At 41.3% G+C, this 24,971-nt stretch overlaps 1 protein-coding gene across 1 annotated transcript in view; it reads right to left on the bottom strand.

The window, feature by feature from the left end:
- The window catches only part of arrdc1b (arrestin domain containing 1b), a 63,746-nt gene extending 39,413 nt beyond the window's left edge, over positions 1 to 24,333 (bottom strand). Inside the window, exons 1-2 of the mRNA XM_080212080.1 lie at positions 24,199 to 24,333; positions 5,248 to 5,358 (exon numbers count right to left, since the gene is read on the bottom strand). Coding sequence (XP_080068206.1) covers positions 5,248 to 5,358; positions 24,199 to 24,316 — 229 coding nt within the window. The 5' untranslated portion in view covers positions 24,317 to 24,333. The remainder of the gene's footprint in view (positions 1 to 5,247; positions 5,359 to 24,198) is intronic.
- Between the last annotated feature and the right edge of the window lie 638 nt (positions 24,334 to 24,971).

The following is a 24,971-nucleotide window of genomic DNA, read 5'->3' as shown; positions in this document are numbered from 1 at the left end:
AAGAAAATGCATTAAATTCATTAACCCTTTCCCTACTTCAATGCTAAATTTATCCGAAGTTCAAACTGAACTCCTTTTTATTTACCATCAAGCTTAAATAATTTTAGTCAAATATTAAACAGATGATATCAGCCTCATGGTGGACACAGAGCTGCCCAATTTCAAAATATCATTAACAGGTGTTAAAGGCAATCATTAAAGTGGTTATAGCTGGGCATTTAGGAAAATTTCAGGCTGCTTTGTTAGCCTTACATTGTGTGGGTGGTGTCATGACATTTGGGAAGTAATGTGGTTCCCTGAACTTTCCCATCTCAAGAAGGGACAGCTGGTACAGACCATAGCAGTGACACATTATTTATTCCAATTTCCTCCGTACATGGTTCACTTTTAAACATAAAACAGCAGTCTGGCAAAAGATTAACACAATCCAGTTTTATCTGCAGTAAAAACACCAGTTGCTATGCACTCATTCAAGAAGTGGGCGAGACCATTTTGGAGCCAATCAACCATTAATGTTGCCATTACCGCACCACCCACATCGCTTATCATTTGGTCATGCCTTATCTTGAATCAGTCCAGCCACCATTCACTGGAGGGGCACTCCATGCGGCCCAATTTGTCTGCCAGCTTGACATCCCTCACCTGCAGGATTGGAGAAAGATGGGAATATTCTTTGCTTGGGCTGCCTTGCACCACCTTAGCACAGCTTCTTCAATGTCAGGATAGACAGCTGTACTGGTCCTCATTCAAGAGGATGCTTACTAGTTGGACTGTTCCAAGATGTTTGCTTTGAACTTTATAATGATGGACAAATATGATGGTAAAATCTCCTACTCCTTTGCTACGTCCTTTTTCAGTTTTGTGACAGTTTTCCAATTGCTCTATCAACATCACCCCTCTCCGATCGAGGCTTTCAATTTTCTCTCATGTTTAGCCAAACTTGCAGGTTTTATACGTCCTTTCACAAAATCATCTCGATCAAATGATGGCTTTCTCAGCGCCCCATGATTTTGTATTCTTGTATGGTCTAATTCCATTCTTATTGGTCAGTGTGGTCATTTTAAAAGCTTGGATACATTTGCCTAATCTGGAGTACTAGTGCGAAACCTTGGCTTATTGTGAACATTGTGCTATGGGATTTGCTGTTCTGTCAGCGGGAATAACAATCAGAATTTTGTGTCAATCAAGTTTGAGTTATCACAATTTCACTTGTTCAGTTTCACGTGGTTATGTGGAATATTACTGCTATTGATTACTGCAGTGACAGAGTGAAATTACTTGCAATATTTGCCAAATTTCCCCATATTGTTCTCTATATTTATAGAAGAGATAATTGGATAGCAATCTATTTAGAGAAGGTAATATCTTGTAGACACAAAGGTGAAGAATTGTGTGTAGTCAGCAGCTGTAATGGTGCCTTAATGCGATGTATGTTTGTCTGACTGGGCGCAGTTCCCACACCATCCAGGACAATGCAGCCCACTTGAATGGCACCACATCCACAAACATCCACTCCCTCTACCACCAACGCTCAGTAGCAGCAGTGGACACTATCTACAAGATGCACTGCAGAAATTCACCAAAGATCCTTCGACAGCACCTTCCAAACCCACAACCACGTCCATCTGGAAGGACAAGGGCAGCAGATACATGGGAACATCACCACCTGCAAGTTCTCCTCCAAGCCATTCACCATCCTGACTTGGAAGTATATCGCCGTTTCTTTGCAGGCACTGGATCAAAATCCTGGAATTCCCTTCCTATCGGTTTTGTGTGTCAACCCACAGCAGGTGGACCGCAGTGTTTCAAGAAGGCAGCTCACCACCACTTTCTCAAGGGCAACTAGGGATGGGCAATAAATGCTAGCCAGCCAGCAACACCCATGTCCCACGAATGAATAAGAAAAAAAAAATCAACCAACACAAAAAAAAAATCCCAACGTAAGAGTCGAAACCCATTATACAATTGCATTTTGGGTTTCAAACTGCTCAATATTGATTTTTTTTCTATCGTTGATACACAATATGATATAGAATGTAATGTCAGTAGTATTTTAAAATAATCACGGTGTCCATTCGTGCATTCATGATGGAGTCTTTACATCGTGAGCTTTCAATTTCACCTGTCCTAAAAGTAATAGCAGAGTCAAGGAGTTGTAACTATGAACAGTGTACAGGAACAATACAGTATTCAAAAAGACTAGTGACCTAATATCCATATACTAGCTAGAGAAAAACGGCAATGGGTGAATGATCAAGTTGCTTGCCTTTGCTCTTTGTCAGGATGGCAAGTGTCATAAGTGGCTCAGATATGATCGTAAAGAATTGCTCTGTGATTGCATTACATTAAAGGTAGAGCAGCAACCCGTATGAAAAGATTTGCACTTTGAATTGTTCAAACATGGCAAAGTAAAGTGCTTCATATACAATGAATCACTATGAAGTGTAGTGAGAATTTTTTGAGTGCAGGCAGCCATTTTTACGCACAGCAGGGTCTCACAAACAGCAATGTGAACAATGTCTGGAAGGCTTTTTTGCTAACTTGATGGTTGATGAAAGAATAATGCACAAATAACAGGAGAGCTTCCTGCACATCTTTAGGCAGTCCATGTAACAAATAAAGCATCATATATACCTTAGTAAGAAATTCTGCTGCCAGCAGTTTTTTTGGATAGCAGACCAGGAAAGAATGAAATAACAATCTACTTTTACACTGACACGTATTTAGATGAGATTTTAATGTAATGGCATACGTGACCCAGTTCCCTGCATTTACACTGCTAGAAACAGTCACTCTGACTCAGCAGTAGTTTTGCTGAGGGTCTCAGTTCATTGGTCGGGATAAGGAAGTCAGAATTGGGGTTGTAAAATCAAGGAACACCACCCAGAATGCAAACAAAGCAATTATAAAACTTGCTTTCCATGTGCCTTACGCACTCACTAAGATTGTTTCCTAGTAAGGATAATACATGTCATCTTAGCACTACATATCCTTCTCCAAGGGATATGCAGAATGGTTTTGGTTGCTTACAATTCTAGTTTTCACAATAAAGGGAAATCTAAACTGGTTATCAATCTCATACTTCAGTCTGCAATGAAATAGTTCATTTCTCAAGTCACGCACAATCCAGTAATTTGACAAAGAACCGATGAATCACCAATCTGAGGTATTTTACCAGAGGCAGGCAGTTCCAAACAGGAACTGAAAAAAGGGACTCTTAGGATTTGCTGAGTGCTCTTTCGGTTGGTGCAACGCCAATAATGATGCGCTTTGTAGCATAACAGGGTTCTTACCAGACTCAAACGATCATTGTGACATAAGCAAATGCAAGTCATCAGACATTTTATTCAAAACAAACTGAGGAGGAGATCATAAACAGAAAATGCTGGAAATACTCATCAGGCCAAGCAGCATCTGTAGAGTCAAAGTGTTAGTGTTTCAGATCAATAATCTCAGATCAAAATAATAACCTGGAAAAAGTGACTCTTGGCCATTTTTAAAAGGAAAATTCAATTCCAGAAGATTTCAAACAGGATTACGGCACTGCTGCTTCACAGCTCCAGGGACCTGGATTCGATTCCCAGCTTGGGTCACTGTCTGTGTGGTTTGCACATTCTCCTAGTGTCTGCGTGGGTTTCCTCCGGGTGCTCTGGTTTCCTCCCCCAGTCCAAAGATGTGCGGGTTAGATTGATTGGCCATGCTAAAATTGCCCCCTAGTGTCATAAGATGCTTAGGTTAGAGGGATTAGCAGGTCAAATACATAGGGATATGGGGGTAAGGCCTGGGTGGGATTGTGGTCGATGCAGGCTCGATGGGCCGAAGGGCCTCTTTCTGCATTGTAAGGTTCTATGATTCAGTTCTATGATTACAGTTCATGCTTTAAAATTTATGGATAGGATGTGTCTTTACAGGGCATGATTAAAAGAACTTGGGAACGGAAGCGTATAACAAGAATGCATCTGTCATTTGCATTTTAAATTGTGTATGTAGACTTACAACCCTGAAAACAAATTCATAGTTTTCAAACTCACTTGCCCCAAATCTTTGAGTATCACCATTCAAGTTTATATCTTATAGCATCATTTAACCTTTCCTTCCCTGTAGCAGGGGATACAGAAACACCTGCTTTGAGGCTATTGAGACGAAGTAGACTAGTTTAAAATAGGAATCACTGTGTACTTTTTATATATATCAAAAGGTATCACAATGTACTCTCTATGCTATATGAAGGTATTGGCTGTATAAGCACATATATAATCTTTTTGAACAAGCATAATAGATTTAAGCTGTATTTTTGTCTTTTCTTGTGGTTTTGGTTGTTCACCCTTGACATAATGGGAAATAGGTTTAATTAGACAGACCGCATTCCTTTGGAACAAAATATAAAGCATATACCATATTATCAGGGGCAGGCCAGGCTGCTACAAGTTATGAAGGTTTTCGAAATGAATAGAAAAATTCAGCATCCACTGATATAAGAGACAGAAAACAGGATGATTCCTTTCTTATTCCCAGGACTGCAGGTGTTAGGAGCGATCCTTAAACCTACCGGAATTGCATAAGTGAGGTTACTAGGCAACAAAGGGAAGAATCTATGGGTTTGGTTAATGAATTCCTAATTCTGCTCGAAGTAGAATGCTACTGGCTGAAGTAAATGAAGTTCATGTAATTAGATCATCCAATCTGAATGACAGGTGGAGCAGGAAGGTCAAATCTTCAGAAATGTATATCTGTTGTGCTCATGTGATGTAACATCAAAGCGTGTTTGGAATCCTCTGACCATCTCTCTCCCAATACGTGTTGGTCAAATAAAGAGCGTCTGTAACTGCACATTGCCTTTCACAAAGTCTGCGTGTTAGGTGGGTTCAGTCGTTGGACACCCCAAGAAAATCCCCTTACGTTCCCCTACTCCGTCCCATGAAGTTAGCACAGCATTCTTAAGTAATTCAAAGATACATTCATTGTAATGGTCAGTATAATTCAATTAACCAGATTAAACAATTTGGTATACTTAAAACTAAGATGGTTCAATTACTCCAAGTTTCAATTTTCCATTAAAAACTTTCAAAATTGGACATCGCAATCATATCCTCCAGTATCAGAATAATCTCAGATATCAGAACAATAAGAAGTACCATCATGCCTGGAGCTAAATCTTACGCCAGCAATACCATGAACATGTTTGCAAGCTACAGCAAATATTAAATGCGCAGTCTCACTTTAGCAAAATGAGGGAACAGCTCTTACCTTTGTCTGCAACAACAAGTGTGCTACTGAAGTACTGCTCCTCCACTTGCCATACTGTGTCATTTGCTTTGTTGGTAACACCACATGATCCAATGCAGTTCACTTTTAAAGCTAGTAGAGAGAAAAAAATGAAAACATGTAAATAAAAGCTAAAAGTATGAGACACCCAAATCCAGGAGATGAAATAAAATTGAAGAAACAAACATTATTCTATACACAATAAAACCTGGCGGTGTTGGAGCTACTATGAAGTCAGACAATTGCTTCTGCCAGCTGTTGGTCCAGAAGTGTTAAAGCATGTTTATTTCTAACTCCAGGAGAGCAGACTTCATCACCAGAAAGTGCCAATTTCCCCTTTATAACTATAACCATGTACTGCCAATTTCCTCTTGACAGTAAAAACAGAGCTCCTGACTCCATTACCCTTCAATTCCTGTACCCCAAACTTGTACTCAGCAGTTCACTCCTGGACTGCAAAGGTATGGAATTCACCTCCATATTACAGTACTAGTGTGACATCAGCAGCTTTCACTCATCACTGGCACTACAAAGTTGCTTTTAGCGGTAACTGAGTGTGGAAATCATTCCAGTTTCAAAAACCAGTCCTGCCAAATACAGGAGAGCTGGAAATCATTCACTCTCACCCCAAAAACATTTTTCCTGAGAAGCACTGCTGCAGTTTTACTTACAATTCATAATGGCACAGAAGACAACTATTCAGCCCATCAATACCATACCTGCTTCCTAGAGCAATGCAATCAGTTTCATTTCCCTGTTCTACCCATGGACCTGCAGGTTTATTTTCCTCAAGTGTCCATCCAGTTCCTTTTTGAAATTCTTGATCAACTCCTATCACCATTATTGGCAGACAGTTCCATCTGATGTGTACAGGAGATATACAGTTGCTTTCCTTGTTTACACAAATGCCCCGAGAAAGATATTGTCTAGTTTCCATCTTGCATTTCCAGAAACCTGCAGGGAAAACTATTACGGTTTCTGGGTTCATATCATTGCTTATTACGTGAGTAGGTAACTTTGCAAGGATCTAAGAATTGCAACCAATGTATTTTTAAAATTAATTTATGGAGATGTGGGTGTCACTGGCTAGGCTAGCATTTCTTCCCCAGCTGTCTTCTTGGATGGCTGCAGTCCATGTGGTGTAGGTACACCTCTGGTGCTATTAGAGGAGTTCTAGGATTTTGACCCAGCCACCCTTAAGGAACAACGGTATATTTTTGAATCAAGACGGCCTGGAGAGGAACTTCCAGGTGGTGGTGTTCCCATATATCTGCTGCCCTAGTCCTTCTAGATTGTAGCAGTCATGGGTTTGGAAGATGAGTTTCTGTGATGCATCTTGTAGATGGAACAAACTGCTGCCACTGTTCAGTGATGCAGGGATTGAATACTTTTGGAAAGGGTTTCAATAAAGCAGGCTGCTTTACGATGGATGGTGTCAAGCTTCTTCATTATTGTTGGAGCTGCACTCATCCGGATAAGTGGAGAGTATTCCATCTCACTTCTGGTTCATGCCTTCCAGATGGTGGATAGGCTTTTAGGAGTCACAAGGTGAAAGTGTTAATAATCACACAAGTTTAAACATCACACAAGCTGCAAACTGCTAAACTCAAACAAACAGGGAAAGCTATGAGAAACCTACAAGTCTTGATCAAAGCAAACCCAGATAAGTATCAAAGACCTAAAACTACACACAAGACCTCCACTGAATTATAGATAGCTTCAGCTTTTAATGTCTGTTCTAACAAGAGACAAAGGGAAAGGGGAGCTGATGAACCACTGGTTAGAAAGATAACTTCATAATCGCAAAGAAAGAAAAACATGCTCGATGAGATTATAATTAGATGTCGACAAGTTGTAATTGGATAACTATACCCTTATATTTTGTATGATGTAAACCTAATCAATAGTTGAGAATGGATAAGATATAACTTCTGTGCAAATTTGACTGGATCTTACCTAAAAATGTCCGTTTAATTTCTGGATCAAGGCACTCCCTTAGTGAGCCACTAATTGGAACATTGGGTCAGCCTGCCCGAAAGTTCATAATAAAAACATTGTTTGAACAAGTCCAAGCATCTTCGCCTGGTTTTCTTGAGTGAGTGAAATATACTATACTAAATAGCTATAATTTCGTCATATCAGTTGGCGAGTTACCACAAGATTCCTGGCTTCTAACCTGCTCGTGTAGCCACAGTATTTATATGGCTAGTCCAGTTCAGTTTCTGGTCAATGATAATCCCCAGGATTTTGATAGTGGAGGATTCGGCGATGGTAATGCCTTGGATGACATGAGAGTGACAGTCAGATTCTCTCTTGCCTGGCACATGTGGCAAGACTTACTTGCCACCTGTCAGTTCAAAGCTTGATTCCATCCTGGATTTACTGCATTTGGAAATCAACTGAATCTGAATCGTCATAAATATGTCCTTGATAAGTATGTACCTGTCAGGCAGGGAGGAAGTGGTTGAGTGAGGGAACCGTGGTGTACTAAAGAAGTTGAATCTCTGGTGAAGAGAAAGAAGGAAGCTTATGTAAAGATGAGACATGAAGGCTCAGTTAGGGCAGTGGAGAGTTACAAATTAGCCAGGAAGGAGCTAAAGGGAGTGTTAAGAGCTAGAAGAGGACATGAGAAGACTTTGGTGGATAGGATCAAGGAGAACCCTAAAGCTTTCTACAGGTATGTCAAGAATAAAAGATTGGTTAGGGCAAGATTATGGCCAGTCAGAGACAGTAGTGGGAAGTTGTGCGTGGAACCTGAAGAGATAGAAAAGGCACGAAATGAATATTTTGTCAGTATTTTTGCAGGAAAAAGTCAACGTAGTCAAGGAGAATACTGAGATACAGGCTTTTAGACTAATCGGGATTGAGGTACATAAGGAGGAAGTGTTAGCAATTCTTGAGTGTATGAAAATAAATAAGTCCCCTGGGCCGGATGGGATTTACCCTAGGATTCTCTGGGGGCTAGGGAGGAGACTGCAGAGCCTTTGGCTTTGATCTTCATGTCATCATTGGCTACAGGTATAGTGCCGGAAGACTGGAGGACACCAAATGTTGTCCCCTTGTTCAAGAAGGGGAATTATAGGCCGATGAGCCTTACTTCTGTTGTGGGCAAAGTTTTGGAAAGAATTGTAAGGGATAGGATTTATAATCATTGAGAAATAAATTGATTAGAGATAGTCAACATAGTTTTGTGAAGGGTAGGTCGTGCCTCACAAACCTTAGAGTTTTTTGAAAAGGTGACCAAAGAGGTGGATAAGGGTAAGGAAGTTGATGTGGTGTCTATGGATTTTAGCAAAGCGTTTGATAAGGTTCCCCATGGTAGGCTACTGCAGAAAATGCAGATGCATGGGATTGAGGGTGATTTAACAGTTTGGATCAGGCAACGGCTAGCTGATAGAAGTCAGAGGGTGGTGGTTGATGGGAAATATTCACCCTGGAGTTCAGTTACAAGTGGTGTACCTCAGGGATCTGTTTTGGGGCCACTGCTGTTTGTCATTTTTATAAATGACCTAGATGAGGGTGTAGAAGGGTGGGTTAGTAAATTTGCTGATGACACCAAAGTCGGAGGAGTTGTAGACGGTGAGGATGGATGTTACAGTTTGCAGAGGGACATAGATAAGCTGCAGAGCTGGGCTGAGAGGTGGCAAATGGAGTTTAATGTGGAAAAGTGTGAGATGATTCACTTTGATAAGAGTAACAGGAGTGCAGAATATAGGGCTAACGGAAGGACTCTTGGTAGTGTCGACGAGGAGAGAGATCTCGGTGTACATGTGCATAGATCCCTGAAAGTTGACACCCAGGTTGATAAGGTTGTTAAGAAGGTGTACGGTGTGTTAGCTTTTATTGGTAGAGGGATTGAATTTCGGAGCCGTGAGGTCATGTTGCAACCGTACAAAACTCTGGTGCGGCCGCACTTGAAGTATTACGTACAGTTCTGGTCGCCGCATTATAAGAAGGATGTGGAGGCATTGGAAAGGGTGCAGAGGAGGTTTACCAGGATGTTGCCTGGTATGGTGGGAAGGTCTTATGAGGAAAGGCTGAGGGACTTGAGGTTATTTTCATTAGAAAGGAGGTTAACAGGTGACCTAATTGAGGCATACAAGACGATCAGAGGGTTAGATAGGGTGGATAGTGAGAGCCTTTTTCCTCGGATGGTGATGGCTAACACGAGGGGACATAGCTTTAAATTAAGGGGTGGTAATTATAGGACGGACATCAGAGGTAGGTTCTTTACTCAGAGGGTAGTAAGAGCGTGGAATACCCTGCCTGCAGCAGTTGTGGACTGGCCAACTTTAAGGGCGTTTAAATGGTCAGTGGATAGGCATATGGATAACATTGGAATAGTTTAGGTTAGAAGGTCATTAGATTGGTTCCACCGGTCGGTGCAACATCGAGGGCGGAAGGGCCTGTACTGCACTGTAATGTTCTATGTTCTAAATGATGCTGAACATTGTGCAATCATCAACAAATATCCCTACTTCTGATCTTATGATGGAAGGAAGATCATTGACAAAACAGCTGACTATAGTTGTACCCAGGACACTATGCTGAGGAACTCCTGCAGTGATGTCCTGAAATTGAAAGATTAACCTTCAACCGCCACAACCATCTTCCTTTGTGCAAGGTATAAATCCAGCCAGTGGAGAGCATTGCCCCGATTCCCACTGACTCCTGTTTTGCTAGACTCCTTGATGCCATACTTAGTCAAACGTTATGTTGATGTCAAGGGTAGTCACTCTCACCTTGCCTCTGGAATTCAACTGTTTTGTTCATGTTTGAACCAAGGCTATAATGAGGTCAGCAGCCAAGTGGCCTGGGCAGAATCCAAACTAAGCACTAATGAACAGGTTATTGCTGAGCTAGTACCACTTCATGGCTGTTGATGGCTCCATCACTTTATTGATGATCAAGAGCAAACTGATGGGATAGTAATTGGCCAGCTTGGGTTTGTCCTGTTTTTTGTGTACAGGATGTACTGGGACAATTTTCCATATTACAGTGCTAGAACAACTTGGCTGGGGGTGCAATTTCTGAAGCAGAAGTCTTCAGAACTACTGCTGGAATATTGTTAGGGCCCATTGCTTTTGCAGTATCCACTGCTTTCAGCCATTTCTTGATAGCATGGAGAGAATCCGATTGACTGAAGACTGACAGCAGTAATGCTGGAGACCTCAAACTGAAAAAACTTGTTTGCTCAGCGTGCTCTTTAGTTTTGAATGTGTATTCATTTTCACATTTACCAGCTATGGTGATGATCAGTGAACACTTGTCCCTTTACAAGAACTGCTTTGAACCACTAATAGAACTTTGAATGTTTTTCACAAAACCCTTCCTGGAATTTCATGAAGTGAAACCTAATGCCATGCAATGCGAAGGTTATACTCTATGGTATGGATGAGCTGCTCAAAAAGCAGTTGCCATTTCTGGTAATCTGTGATGTAAATCGAATTAAAGTGAATTCTGTAGCATCTCATAGAATCTCTACAATGCAGAAGGAGGCCATTCAGCCCATTGAACCTGCACTGACAATAATCCCACCCAAGCCCTAACCCTGTAGCCCCATGTATCTATCCTGCTAATCACTCTGACACCAAGGGACAATTGAGCATGGTCAATCAATCTAACCAGCACATCTTTGGACTGTGTTGTAAACAACCCTTCCTTCCATTTGAAAATATACATTTCCATTAATATCTAAACCCTCGGCAGGTCAGTGGTTTAAGTTGCAGCCCTTAAAGCAGAATGAGCTCTGTTCTGTGTTGCTCTTTCATATACACATCAAAAATGAATCTGATGATGATTTGCCCAAAAGTTGTATACAATCAAATCCAAATCCAAGTTATTGAAGTTCATGTCATTGATGATACAAATCTTAGCAAAAATGTGGGACCAGCAATTGTGAAATGGCAGTTCTCAAAATGGAGATTCCTGTGAATTTAGGTTACTCTGAGTACTACAACAAATGCCAAACAATATTCCTGTGTATTACAGCAACACTCAAAGGTTCTTGACAATTAATTTTTTGCTCCCATTGCAGGAAAGATGACTTACAAAAATCGGGAAAAAATTTGATGACTTCAAATCCTCCCAGTCAGCTATTTTGAGATGGAAGTGATAGAATTTCCCAGTACTTTTCTACATGGCATCCATTACAACCACAAGGGTAGGGACAACTGGTTCCCCTAATTTACACTCAAGGTCTGGGTTGCAACTGGGTTTTGTTGCGAATGTAGCAAGGATGTGCTTTGTCAAAACTGCAGGAGTCTTACTATATATGCTTTCAGCTTATGAAGAATATATCAGACAGCTTTTCACAGTTTAAATCCAAGAATGAGAAATGTTTATTGACCACAATCCTGAACTAAACAGGGCTAGGTAAATTGTAACCCTCATTCGCACATTCCCACATTCTGAGAGGGATGGAGGGACGCACAGATTTGTAATTTGGAAGAGTTCTGCTTTCTGCAATCGAAATTAGAGGGTGAGGATATAACCAGCCAAGTATGGTGCCAAGAGATTCTGCTCCACTCTGAGCTCACTACATCATCAGATGTTGGCTAGGGAAAGGTTCACACAGATCTGTTGGAAGTTAAGCTGGCTTATAGGAATAACATTTACAGCTGAACACGAGAGAAAGGGGAGTAAAACTACAAAATGGTACAGCATGGCAACTGATTATCAAATTCGCAGTACACATATTGTGTGTTACAGCGTGGAATCCCACCACAATGGATGGTCAATGGCTCCACCAAAGGAATAGGGCATTTACTGAAATATAAATCTTTGTCTTGTTTTTATGCCGTTCTGAGCAGCAGGTCACAGAGCACCACCAGCAGACTCCTGATAAGATGCCTGCTTTCTCCAACTAAAATTGATGTGTTACGAGCAAAAAAAATTTTAAAAAGTAACAAGCTATTTAGATCGGAGATAACTGCAATTTTACAGTCTATATAATGCTACTACTATTTTGTGAAAAATTAATGTAACCAAATCCTGAAAAAGTGACTTCATCATAACTGATGTTGAAATACCAGAGCACACTGGATCAAACTAGTCAAGATACAGATCTAGTTTTAACCAGTTGATAATCAAGTTGCTTAAGCTCAAATAATAAATAATCCATGATCGAATATGAAAAAGCAAGCAAAACTATGTCGGCTTACAGCATAGAAGCAACCATTTATCCTACCACAGCTGTCCCAGCTCTTTGTAAGGGCCTTTCAAAAGTAATGCCAATGCTCTGATTTCTCCATTGCCTATTTCTGATTTAAATTTCAGCCTCTACTCCTTTATATGATGCATAAACAAAGCAGAAATGTTTTCCTCTAAACAAAGCAAACAATGATGAACAAGGCCAATTGAGATTAATTTAGATTTTATTTTTCAATCACCACAAATCAACAAACTTATAATGAATAGGGGTGGCAAGTGCACATTTGTTTTGTCATCAAGACGATGTCAATAATAATTTCAGATGCATGGAGCAGTGACATGATCATACCAGCTGACTCAATAAGACTATTTTGTCTCTTTTCTGTGTTTCCTTTTTTCTCCTCTTAAATTACTTTTGCATCTACCCTTTCCTCACACTTGTACACATTTTCAATTTGATGGAGGAACAACCAAGCCTTACTTTTGCACCCATCAGAAGATAGATAACTCCGTGGCACACTTGCACCTACTGTTCAAGGAGACCAAGCTACAAATCTACATTACTAAATTCCCACGACAACACAGCAAAGTTTGGAAGTTCATGATTGAAGCTTTGTACCAAGCCAATAGTTATCAGATTAGAAATTAAGCTGCCAAAGAAGATGGTGTTGATTGGGGAAAGGGGGAGGGGGGTGAAAGAGTTGTGCCGCTGGTATTATACTAGTCAGTTGATTCCATATGGAAGGAAGACATTTTTGATAATCAGCAGCACAATAAGAATGCTAGAGTGTAGTCTGCCCTTAGAAGCAATGTTCAAATTTTACTTCCTCACATATCCAAAGACAAGAATTTAGATACACTTGAATGATATTATAGCTGGGACCTAAATATACTGAATGCAGTCCTCAACAATGCAGCTCATTCACTATAATTCCTTTCTTCAACTGGTGAACTGAATTCATCAGTTAAATAAATAAAAAGTAAAAAAAATACAATCGCATTACTACAGAAAATGGTTTGCTGGTGCTAGGAGAATTCGTATCAGTTCATAGAAATGGCAGAGATTGCCACTGTGGTTTGCACATGTAACACATGTGAATTAAGTAAGCAATCAAGTGACGAGAACCAAGTCATCATTACCTCAGCTCTGACCAATTCTACCTACAGATCATTGTCAAGAATCATAAGAACCAAATCCAGACATAAGCCATACACCATTGTTTGAACGATGCGCAGATTTGTTAAAATTGACACATTTCAGCAGCATGTGTCATACCGTTAAAAGGATAAGTAGATATTCATGTCACAGAGTTGCCAATTTCCATTGTGAGTCACTGTGCAAAGGACACAAACCCATTTAATAGATTGGGCGGGAGACTGAAGAGAAAATCATCCCAGGCAATTTTTCCACAATATTTCATAGCTCTGGTCTCCAACAATACTGCAGAATTCTGGAACCAGTCAAATGTTACAGACATTCTTTCGGCTCTAAAATCTGGATACAAACCCAGCTCAGATTGCTGTGACAGGAAGCATTGTCCCTCCCTCAGTTGTGCAAGTGAAATTAATTTGGACAGCTCTGACCCAGTTTTCAGTAAGTTCTGTAATAATTTATCAGTAAAATTGTAGCCACGCATTGAAAGGCCACCAGGATAACTGGTGTGGAAAACAGAAGTATCACAAACTCAATTGTTTGTTGTTGAATAGGCCTCACTCAGATTAAGTACAAAAATTGGCACAAGGCAGGTATCTGATTTTATAAAAGGGGTAGTGCTATGATTAATTTCATTTTCTTCCCCTTTTCTAAATAGGTAGAGCAGTTCTTCACCCCCTCAGTAAGTACAAGACTAAATTCAGTACAACACACAGTCATATGTTAAGCATGTTATGAAAATATTGCCTGTAGATTTTGTACCCTGTTTCGACTAGAACAGCAGCTTAGCTTTGGAACTTGGGCGATGGGGTTTCTTGAACTAAATGCTACAAACCAAAATGAGTCAATTCTGGATCTCGAACAATCTTCACGGGGAACACAAAGTCTAATGACAAAACGAGAATCAAAAATCAAACAAAAACAACAATGTAATGGAAGATTTATAGCACCATTTAACTCCGAGCAAACACGCTAGTTTTTTGGGGCACTGGGGAGAAATCTTTGTTTGCATTGCTAAAGAAATTTAAACTGACCTTTTTTTAAGAAATCAGGGAAAATTGACTATGTACTGTAATATCTAGAGTTTAACCAAATATTTGAATTTAATTAGAGACTTATCAAACTACCCAAGAGGTTTGTAAACATTGAATGTTAAATATAATGCATAATGTAACAGATAACAGTTCAAGTCCAGCACGAAAGTACAGATATTTGTAACATGAAAGAAAACTACCGATTCTTACATGTCTGGGTTTTCACTCAAAGTTAAAGTTTATTTATTAGGCACAAGTAGGCTTACATTAACACTGCAGTGAAATTACTGAGAAAATCCCATAGGCGCTACACTCTGGCACCTGTTCGGGTACGCTGAGGGAGAAATGAGTATGGCCAAGACACCTAACCAGAACATCCTTCAGGCTGTGGGAGGAACCCAGAGCATCCGGAGGAAATCCACAGATTCCATAGACAGTGATCCAGGTTGGGTCATGTCCAGACACCAAAGGACACCTGGAAAATGATTTGTTATATTGTTACAGCTGAGGGGTGGGGGGGGGGGGAAAGGAATGGCCCCTGCTAGACAGGAGCAGCAGTAGAATGAAGGGTTTGAGATGAATGAAAATTCAATTTTCCTGAGCTTGTACTTTCAGCATAAACATCAGCTTAAGGCAGCTGTGGGGCTCAATATTTTCCTTGAAATAGATTGATGCAATGACGAGCAACAATTGAACTAAAAAAAGATTCACTGTTTAGGGAATGTGATAATTTGGTAGCTGTTGTGGGAGACCACACAAGACTTAAGATTTTAGCACACCTATCAGGCAAGTTACCACTGGAGAAAGGTGATATGAATGCTTTGCTTAGCATCCTAAAGGGACTAGAAATGCAAGCCGTGTCAGGATATTTCACCTTGGCCAGAACAGTGGAACAAGGGGACACTGCCTGCACTTAAAAGGGAGGTGAAGGTGAATTTAAAGTGATTTGCTACAGATATAATATTTTAATGACAGGTAGGTCAATCAATGGACTGGCTCATTCAGGAGATTGTGGAATCAGCTGGCAATTACTTATTCACATGCAAATAAAATACATTTCTATTAGAAAACATTTTGCTATTTAATGCATGAGTGATCTGAGTCAAGAAAGATGGGCAAGATAAGAAAACTTGATTTTGATTCCCAAATCTCTCCTTCATTATGGTTCTCCTTGCATCATCTCAGGGTATATTGTAGACTAATCGATTGCTGTGACGAGTCAACATCACTACGTTATTCAACTTGAAGGCGGCAAACTCTAGGGACTATGGTCTTTTATGGTCTAATTCTTATATCTCATACAGAAAAATCCTGCTGTCACCAACACCAAAACACTAAGGATGCTGAAATCACATGTCTCTCACGTCCCACAGTATTGAATGTAAACTTATTCAGTTGCACAAAATAAGTGAATATTTCTGTAAGCCTTAACATTACCCTTAATTGAATCAGGCCACAGCTGCTGTGCAGGAGCCAGAAGTTAGGAGTTGGTGCCAACAGGCTTACCTGAATTATTTGTAATTTCCACTTGTTGGCACGTTTGTGCACACTATGCAGTGGAAAAACAGAACACCATGTTACTAGTTTCTTGATAATCCTGAACATCTGAAGTTAACTGACAGGTTAGACACAGGTATTTTTCCCAATGGTTAGGGAATCAAGAACACTGGGGCATAGCCTGAGGATGAAAGGTCAACCATTTAGTCTGGAAGTGGGGAGAAATTTCAAAAGGTTCTGAATCTTTTGAAATTTTTTTACCCCACAGGGTTGTGGAAGCTCCATCATTTAATATATTTAAGGCTGAAATGGACACTCAGGGAATGAAGCTTCATGGAGAGCAGATGGAAAGTGAAGTTGTGACCAAAGATCAGCCATGATTCTGTCTGTATGGAGTTTGCACATTCTCCCCATGTCTGTGTGGGTTTCCTCCAGGCGCTCCGGTTTCCTCCCACAATCCATAGATGAGTGAGTTAGGTTGACTGACCATGCTAAATTGCCCTTTGTATAAGAGGGACTAACAGAGTAAATATGTGGGATCACAGGGATAGGGCCTGGATGGGATTGTTGTCAATACAGACTCTGAGACGAATGGCCTCCTTCTGCACTGTGGGGAATTCTATGATGATTATATTGAATGGCATTCAGGCAGAGGGGCAGTGCGGTCTACTCCTGTTCTTGTACCATAACGGTGAAATCAGAATCAAGGAAATTTTCGGGACCTCTGTGCTTGCTGGAAAGCTTAGCTCACCATGTAGTTATATATCACATATTCCCAGATTGTCCAAGTTTCAATCTCTTAACACAAATAGTTGGAGACCCATTGCCTGGGGATCTTATGCTGGTTGTACATGTGCACAATAAATATTTGCATTTTTGGAAGGAGACATACTGGTTTGCTTCTGCATGGTGACCAAATAAACAAAAAAACATCTTGGTTGACAAATGTTTCTGGCGGTAGGGCAGGGAGAGGGTATCATTATGTCACCCCACCAACCTTATCATCAGGCAGAGGTTGGGAACTTCAAGTCCTGATAGGCCCGTGGAGTTTTTGTGCATGCCTGGGCTATGCATACGCAGCCCAATGTTTCTCAGGGCACCTTCATGAAAAATAAAAAAAAGTACAGAAAATAGATCATGTGACCCCAGCAGCAAAGCACCATCATTGATAAGAACCCCAGCGAGCCAACAGGACGAGGCTCCAAAGGGACTCCAAAAGAAAGGGCAAGAAGTCCTAGAATCATAGGACAGAGATGAATTATAGAATAAAGAAAGAGATGCAAAGAAAGAGGCTCCAAACAGAAAAAGGGCTTTAGTTGGCAGACTTTACGTAACTGGACTTGGAGAAGCTATGAAGATCTAAGAGGGCAGATGGTTGGACCCTTCTTGCTGTGGGCTCTTAGGGGCGAAGGTATCCCTTTGCAGTAGTAGCATTCTGCCCAGCACAGCCAAAAAGATAAATCTGTACATAATCAGAAATCCAGGGGAACAGAATCTCAGGAGACAAGTCTGAAACCCTGCAGGCTGGGCCATCATTGAAGTCATCTGAGTTGGAGTAACTTTTGGAGAGAATTTCAAGGCAAGACATTCAGAGGTAATAAATCACAGATAATCTGACCGTAACCTCAACTCCACACTCTAGTCTACCTTCAATAATCTATCACCACCATGCCAATCAAGAATCTACTTAGCTCTGCCATAAATATATTTAAAGACTTTGCTTCCGCTGCCTTTTGAAGAAGGGTTCTAAAGACTCACGACCCTCAGAAAAAAATTTTGCATTTCTTAAATGCGTGATCCCTTATTTTAAAGGCTGACACTACCACCTTCTCTCATCCATCGCCAGTTCTAGATTCTCCCACAGAGGAAACTTTCCATATCCATCCAAAATACCCCCCCGTTTTAAAGGTTTCAGTCAAACTGCCCCTAACTCCTATAAGTCCAACCTGTTCAGCCTTTCTTCGTAAAATAACCCACCCCTTACAGGTGTTAATAGTTCACATGTATCTTATACAGGATATTGTAAATTATTTTATCTTTCTGATCTTGTGTAGTAAAGTTTATTTTTGTTTGTTCAAAACCCATGGAGCCTAATGGCTTTATCCTCTGTGTAGCATCTTGAATTTCAAATTTTGTCTACTTTAAACAAAAAGTTTTCGGTTCCTAACCAGATCATACCAAAACCTTCCAGGATCTTAACAGTATAAATTAATGACCTTGCTTCCTTAAATTTCATCCTATACCACATTCTAAATTATTAACTCTCTCTGTAAGCCCAGCTTCTGTTTTCTACCTTATAGTAACTCGTAATCACAACTGTTGAACTTGAAATGTCCAGACACCAAAAAGCAAAATTCAAATACACCATCAGATGCTATGAATTTACTATACTTAGTAAACAACAACCTTTGCCTTGTCTGATATTTCCCAAGCTCCCAGGCATCTATTAATGAATCATGTCACATGAATGCAGCATGTGACATGACAAGGTAGCCAAAACAAATAACTAAGTCTTTGCTTGGGAAAGCACCTGGCCTCCAAATGGAACTTCCTCAAATCTTTACATTGAGAAATCATTCTGCTACATGGGAATGGAATGGAAAATGTGCTCATTTTCGTCATTGCAGTGCAATGGCTCCAAACATCAATAATTTTATCTGCATTGTACCTATTCAAATTGCTTGCCATAATTCTACTGTACAGTACCCAGCATCACACTTAGTGATGCAAGGTTATATAGCAAATTTAACAGTGGTTTGGGGGGGGGGGGGGGGGGGATTGCGGCACACTGGTGGCACCCTTTTCTCTGAACTAGGAGTTCCAGTTCAAGTCCAGAGTCAGGACTTATTGGCCATGGGAAGAGTGTTCAGAATATGGTTCAATGGGTTGATATTTAACTCAGGGGTACTTCCATCACTTCCTGATTATTCCCAAAAGGAAAAAAAATGTGAAGGTACATTAAAAGAAGTGGCACTTCAGAAGGAGAAAGGGAGTAATCATTGAGCTTTTGACTACTCGCCTAACTATCCCTCTCAGATGGGCTTTGAGAAAGTTTTAAAGGCAGGGAGTGTTAGATTGGCTGTGGGCTTTATTAGGAAAGTGGTTTGATACTGTAAAGCTGAGGTGGCTGAAAGCTCTTAAAAATTTGCATTTACTCAAAGAATCATGGAACATTTACAGCACAGGAGGAAACCACTTGGCTTATCATGTCTAGCTCAGCTCTTGGGTGGAGCAATTCACTTGTGTATGAGCAAATAGATAACAGTGTAACGACCAACATATAAAACAGATTATGTCATTTACCTCATTTTTGTTTGTGGAATCTTGTGTGTCAGTTGACTGCCATGTTTCCTACACTACAACAGTGACTTGATTGTAAGTTATGGGCAAAAATTCATCCCTATTTTGCCCATACCTTCCAATCAAGTCACTGTTGTAGTAGAGCAAAGAACAAAGAAAAATTACAGCACAGGAACAGGCCCTTCAAGCCTGCACCGACCATGCTGCCTAACTTAAATAAAACACCCTACGCTTCCGGGGACCATATCCCTCTGTTCCCATCTCATTCATGTACTTGTTAAGATGCCCCTGAAAAGTCACTACAGTGTCCGCTTCCACTACCTCCCTTGACCACAAGTTCCAGGCACCCACCATTCTGTGTAAAAAAATCTGCCTCTCGCACCTTAAACCTATGCCCCCTAGTAATTGACTCCTCAACCCTAAGAAAAAGCTTACACTCTGTCCATGCCTCTCAATCTTGTAGACTTCTATTAGGTCTCCCCTCAACCTCCACGGCTCCAGTGAGAACAAACCAAGTTTCTCCAACCTCTCCTCATAGCTAATGCCCTCCATACCAGGCAACATCCCGGTAAAATCTTTTCTGCACCCTCTCCAAAGTCTCCACATCCTTTTGTTGGTGTGGCCACCAGAATTGAACACTATATTCCAAGTGCGACCTCACTAAGGTTTTATAAAGCTGCAACATGACTTGCCAATGTACCAGAGTAGGAAACATGGCAGTCAACTGACACACAGGATTCCACAAACAAAAATGAGGTAAACAACATAATCCATTTTACATGTTGGTCATTACACTGATATCTATTTGCTTGTACACAGACAATTTCTTCTGCTGTTCTTGAATAGTGACAGTTGGACAGGGAGGGCATTAGGCAAGACTTGCAGGCAAATTCAAAGGTAATGAATATAACTTTCAGTGGAAGAGAGTTTGTATAGTTGTAACTTATCTACATGCCCATTCTTCAGTTGTGAACAACATAATTCTGCTGCTTTAAATTTAACCAAATTCACAAAATTCACGAGTTTCATTGATTAGCAGTAAAGCAATACCCCTTCTGCAAAGGTACCCTTAACGCAGAATCACACATCCATTACTGTTTGTTTGAGGACCATGACTTGGCTGACTGACAAGTATTCAATGTATTCTTTGTGATTTTCAGTTTGAGCAAACTTATGTCATTGCGGGTAGGCTACTTTAACACAAAATAAAGGAAATGAAAACCAAGTCAACAACTTCCTATGAAAGGCACGCAATGAACCTCCATAGTCTGCCTATTTGAAAACTGTTGTCATATTCTGCACAGTACTTCCCTTAAAGCCAAATAAGAGTTTATCTGGAATACTGTTAATGCTGAGTAGGCAGAGATGCAATTCATTCCATTAAGTTTGAATGCACAAGCAATGGGTCAGAGGAAGATGTTGCTCCATTAACTAGTTTCAAATTTATTTTCCTTGGTGAAGAAAGCAGTGTCTTCATTCTTATGGTATTCATTCTTATAAACTATGGTTCCATCTCCAATCTCACTAAAACTACATCAACCTGGTCCTATATTTGTCCAGCACCATTATCTCCCGAGTCTCATTCACATGTTGCTGTATAGTAATGTCAAACATGGGGTCAAATGTTGGCAACACCTAACTCTCTGCTGTCTCTCTAACCTCCTCCACCACTTCTGTATTGATATAGTGCTATCTGACATTAACCTTCTATTAACTAAATTTTGTTGGCTGCATCCTATCCTTATGGGCAGCACAGTAGTTGGCACAGCTGCTTTACAGCGCCATGAACCAGAGTTCGACTCCCGGCCTCGGTCACTGTCTAATGTGGAGTTTGCACTTTCTTCCCGTGTGAGTTTTCTCTGGGTGCTCCGGTTTCCTACCACAGTCAAAAACGCGGGTGAGGTTGATTGGCCATGCTAAATTGACTAGCATCAGGGGGATTAGCAGGGTAAATATATGGGGTTCCAGAGATAGAGTGGATTTGTCGTTGGTGCAGGATTGATGGGCTGAATGGCCTCCTCCTGTACTGTGGGGATTCTATTATTCTATTCCACGAACAACGCTATTGAGGGTGTGGGCTTAACTGTGGCAGATGAAGATGGGAAAGCAGCTAATAAAAGATAAAAGTATTTTCTAAATGGCTGGAGGCTAGAAAGTATAAAGATCAGAGAGGTTTAGTATTCTAAAACAGCAGTCACTCAAAGCTTAGACAGGTACAAAATATAAACTAAACATGAATGGAATGCTGACCTTTATTTCAAGAGAACTGGAAGCTATGTCACAACTGTACAGAACTCTGGTTAAACCCCATCTGGAAAACTGCATTCAATTCTGTCATGACAGGTTGAAGAGTATACAGGCCTCCAGAATATTACTGGGATAAAAAGATTGAGGACAGGTTACATGGATCATACTCCCTTGAATTTAGAAGAACTGGCGTTTCATAAGATTTGATCAGGTAGAGAAAGAAAGAAACTATTTCCTCAGTCAGAGAACACAAGGAGGCCTAACCTTAAATCAAGGGTAATGTAAGAATGTACTTCTTTATGCAAAGGACAGTGGAAATCTGAAAGTTTCCTCCCTTCCAACCCCAAAATGCTATTGAGATTAACTTAACTGAAAATTTCAAAACCAATACTTCGTTGGGTAAAAATTTTAAGCGTTCAGGAAACAAATGAATTAAAATATAGATCCACCATGAACGAACAGGATGGCAGAACAAGCTCGACAGGTTGAATATTGATTTTGGAACAATGAGTAAGACAGAGATAAGGTTATTTGTTCCAAGTGCAAATGCTGGAAAGACAGAGCTCAGTAATAAAATAAGCATGCACCCTACAAATGTTTAAATGATCATTTGAACAAACCAAACTATAGCAACCCGGTTACAGTAATGGCTTGTCATAGTGACTATGCAGAAAAACACAACAACTGGTTTCTAATCAGCTTAAATATTATAATTCTATTTACAATTTCCTCCAATTCTTTCTCCAATTAATGCTCAGATCTTCTCAACAGGCTTTTCAGAACCCAAGCTTCACCTGAGTGAAGGCAAAATACAAGTATTTCATTTTAAACCTCTTGCCTCTACTTCCAAAAACCTTGACAAGAATCATTTTACTGACCAAGCTTTAGGTGATATTTCCTAATCTCCTCCCTTAGGTCTCCATTTTCCTTGCACGATTGCTCAGTCAAATATTTCTGACATTCAGTTCAAGTCAACTTATTCTGTGCATATGGCAAAAATTACTTCCCCATGTCATTCCAACACACAACACTGCACTAGAAACAATTATTGCATTCATCGGTCAAAACTGCACTGGTCAGAAGTCCTAACCTGAATTAATATAATCTTTAATGATCCTTTCTTGAAAAAGTCTTTGACATTCTCCATCATGCCCACATACCACACTCAATAATCAGTTACAGGTTTCAACAATAACAAAATATTTGGAAGTCTATTAAACAATTTCATCTTGGGCGGTCAAGTGATAACCAACAAGGGAAAACTTTGAGGGAGTTATCTGTGCAAAGCCCTGCACTTATTTGCTCATAGGCCATGATCAATAATTTGTTAAACTCTATATTGCCAATAAGTCAGCCATTGTTTTCCAATAACTAAGTAATTAACACTATGCAAATTTATCATAGTTATATCTGCAATTTTATCTTGGTTACAAATATTGCTCTGCATTAAAAACTCAAAAACAAAATCCACATTAGATCTCAAATACATTAAGGTAAATGTATTAGATTAGATAAATTAGATTTTAATGATTAATTCTACAGCTTCAGCATGTCAATTAGAACTCAGAAGTCAAAATGTTCAAACATTACAGTTTAATACACAAATGCATGCTGTGATTACTCAAGAGCATCCATTATCTTTTATTTGAAACAATGTAAAAGGTTGTTCTGAAAAGTGCATAATTGCATTAGTAATCCCCCTTTAATTCCTCCAAAATCTTTCTACCACTGCGAATGTGGACATTAAAAAGAAATCTGACAGATCATCTCCAAACTTTCCTTCCCCTGAACAGCCCCTACTCTCCACAGCCATCCACCCACCCACCCACCACCCCCCTCCAACCAACCCCCCCACCCCCAACCAGCCCACAACAAATAAAAAACAACTTTCCACTCTCCCTCGTCAGGACTCTAATTTAATATTTCTGCATTTCCTCTTTCACTTCTCACTTAAATTCTTTTGGGGCTTTTTGTGTTGCTGATGCCTCTCCACTCAGTTGATTTGAACACTTTGCTGGCTGCCTCTGATTGATTGATTTATTATTGACATGTACTAGGATATTTTTGATTTGATTTATTGTCACAAGTATTGATATACAATTAAAAGTATTGCTTCATGCACATTATACAGACAGAACATACTATCCATAGAGTACATGGGGGAGAAGGAATGGAAAGGGTGCAGAAGGTAGTGTTACAGTCACAGCTAGGGTGTGGAGAAAGATCAATCAATTCAATATAAGATAAGCCCATTTGAATAGTGAGAAGTATTGTTTCGTGCTTCTGCTCACTTCCCAGTGCACTTGTCCACCTGTAAAGCTCTCATTTCCACAGGTCTCTGTCCTTGAGGCGACCCCCCCCCCCCAACAAAAAACAAAATAACCAGAAGCCCCTCGACCTGTGCCACCAAGCAGCAGCCCCAGTGCCTGGGATCAGTCGCTGTGATGTACAGTCGCCGTCTCCAGGGACAACTTGAGCCCTCAGGGGTTGCTCGAACCGGGAGTGAAGAGGGGGTGGGAGTGGGGGATGGGGGGAGTCAAGCAGACTAACCTTTGAAGTTAAGTTGCGCGGACAACTTGATCCTGACTTCGCCGCTGATGAACTCGCCGGGGCTGTAAACGACTTTGTTGTTCTTCAACGCTACGCTCAACTCCTGAACTTTCCCCATGGTGGCCGCCACTGGACTGAACCGGAACCCGGCGCGCGCAGCCGCACAAACGGCCTGACGTCAGCGCCGCGCGGCGCCGGCCCCTCCCGCTCCCCGAGCCGGCCCCGCCCCTTCCCCGAGCCGGCCCCGCCCCTTCCCCGAGCCGGCCCCGCCCCTTCACGAGCCGGCCCCTCCCTCCGGGCTGTCCCCTCCTCCTTCCCCCCTCCCCGCACAGGCCCCTTCCGCCACATTCCGCGCCGGCCCCGCCCCCTCTCCCGTACAGCGCCAGCCCTGTTCCCCCAGCGCCGACCTCTGCCGCCCTCCCGCGCCGGCGCCCCCACTTTCCCCCAGCCGCTCTGGCCCGCCGCTTTCGCCCCGCCCCCCCGGCTGCGCGCCGGCCCCTCCCACCATCCCGCGTCGGCCCCGCCACGGACGCGCCGGTCCGCCCACCCCAGCCTAGCACCGCCCCCGACCAGACGTCAGCGCGCCCGCCCGCCCACAGCAGGGCAGACCCAGGCCGTCGGCCCTTCCCGCCCCCGGATGACGACTGAAAAAGAGCCCCGCCCCCTTTTCCGCCGCCCCATGTCCCTTTCGAGCGCAGAGCGCACGCGCCGGTGGATGCCCGCATTTTTCTCCCACGTGCAAACTCCTCCCCGCTCCCCAAGTGATCTAACGT

The sequence above is a fragment of the Carcharhinus amblyrhynchos genome, chromosome 25 (assembly GCF_965287045.1).
Source record: "Carcharhinus amblyrhynchos chromosome 25, sCarAmb.v2.hapA, whole genome shotgun sequence".
Lineage (NCBI taxonomy): Eukaryota > Metazoa > Chordata > Chondrichthyes > Carcharhiniformes > Carcharhinidae > Carcharhinus > Carcharhinus amblyrhynchos.
This window is presented reverse-complemented; position numbering and strand designations above follow the sequence as displayed.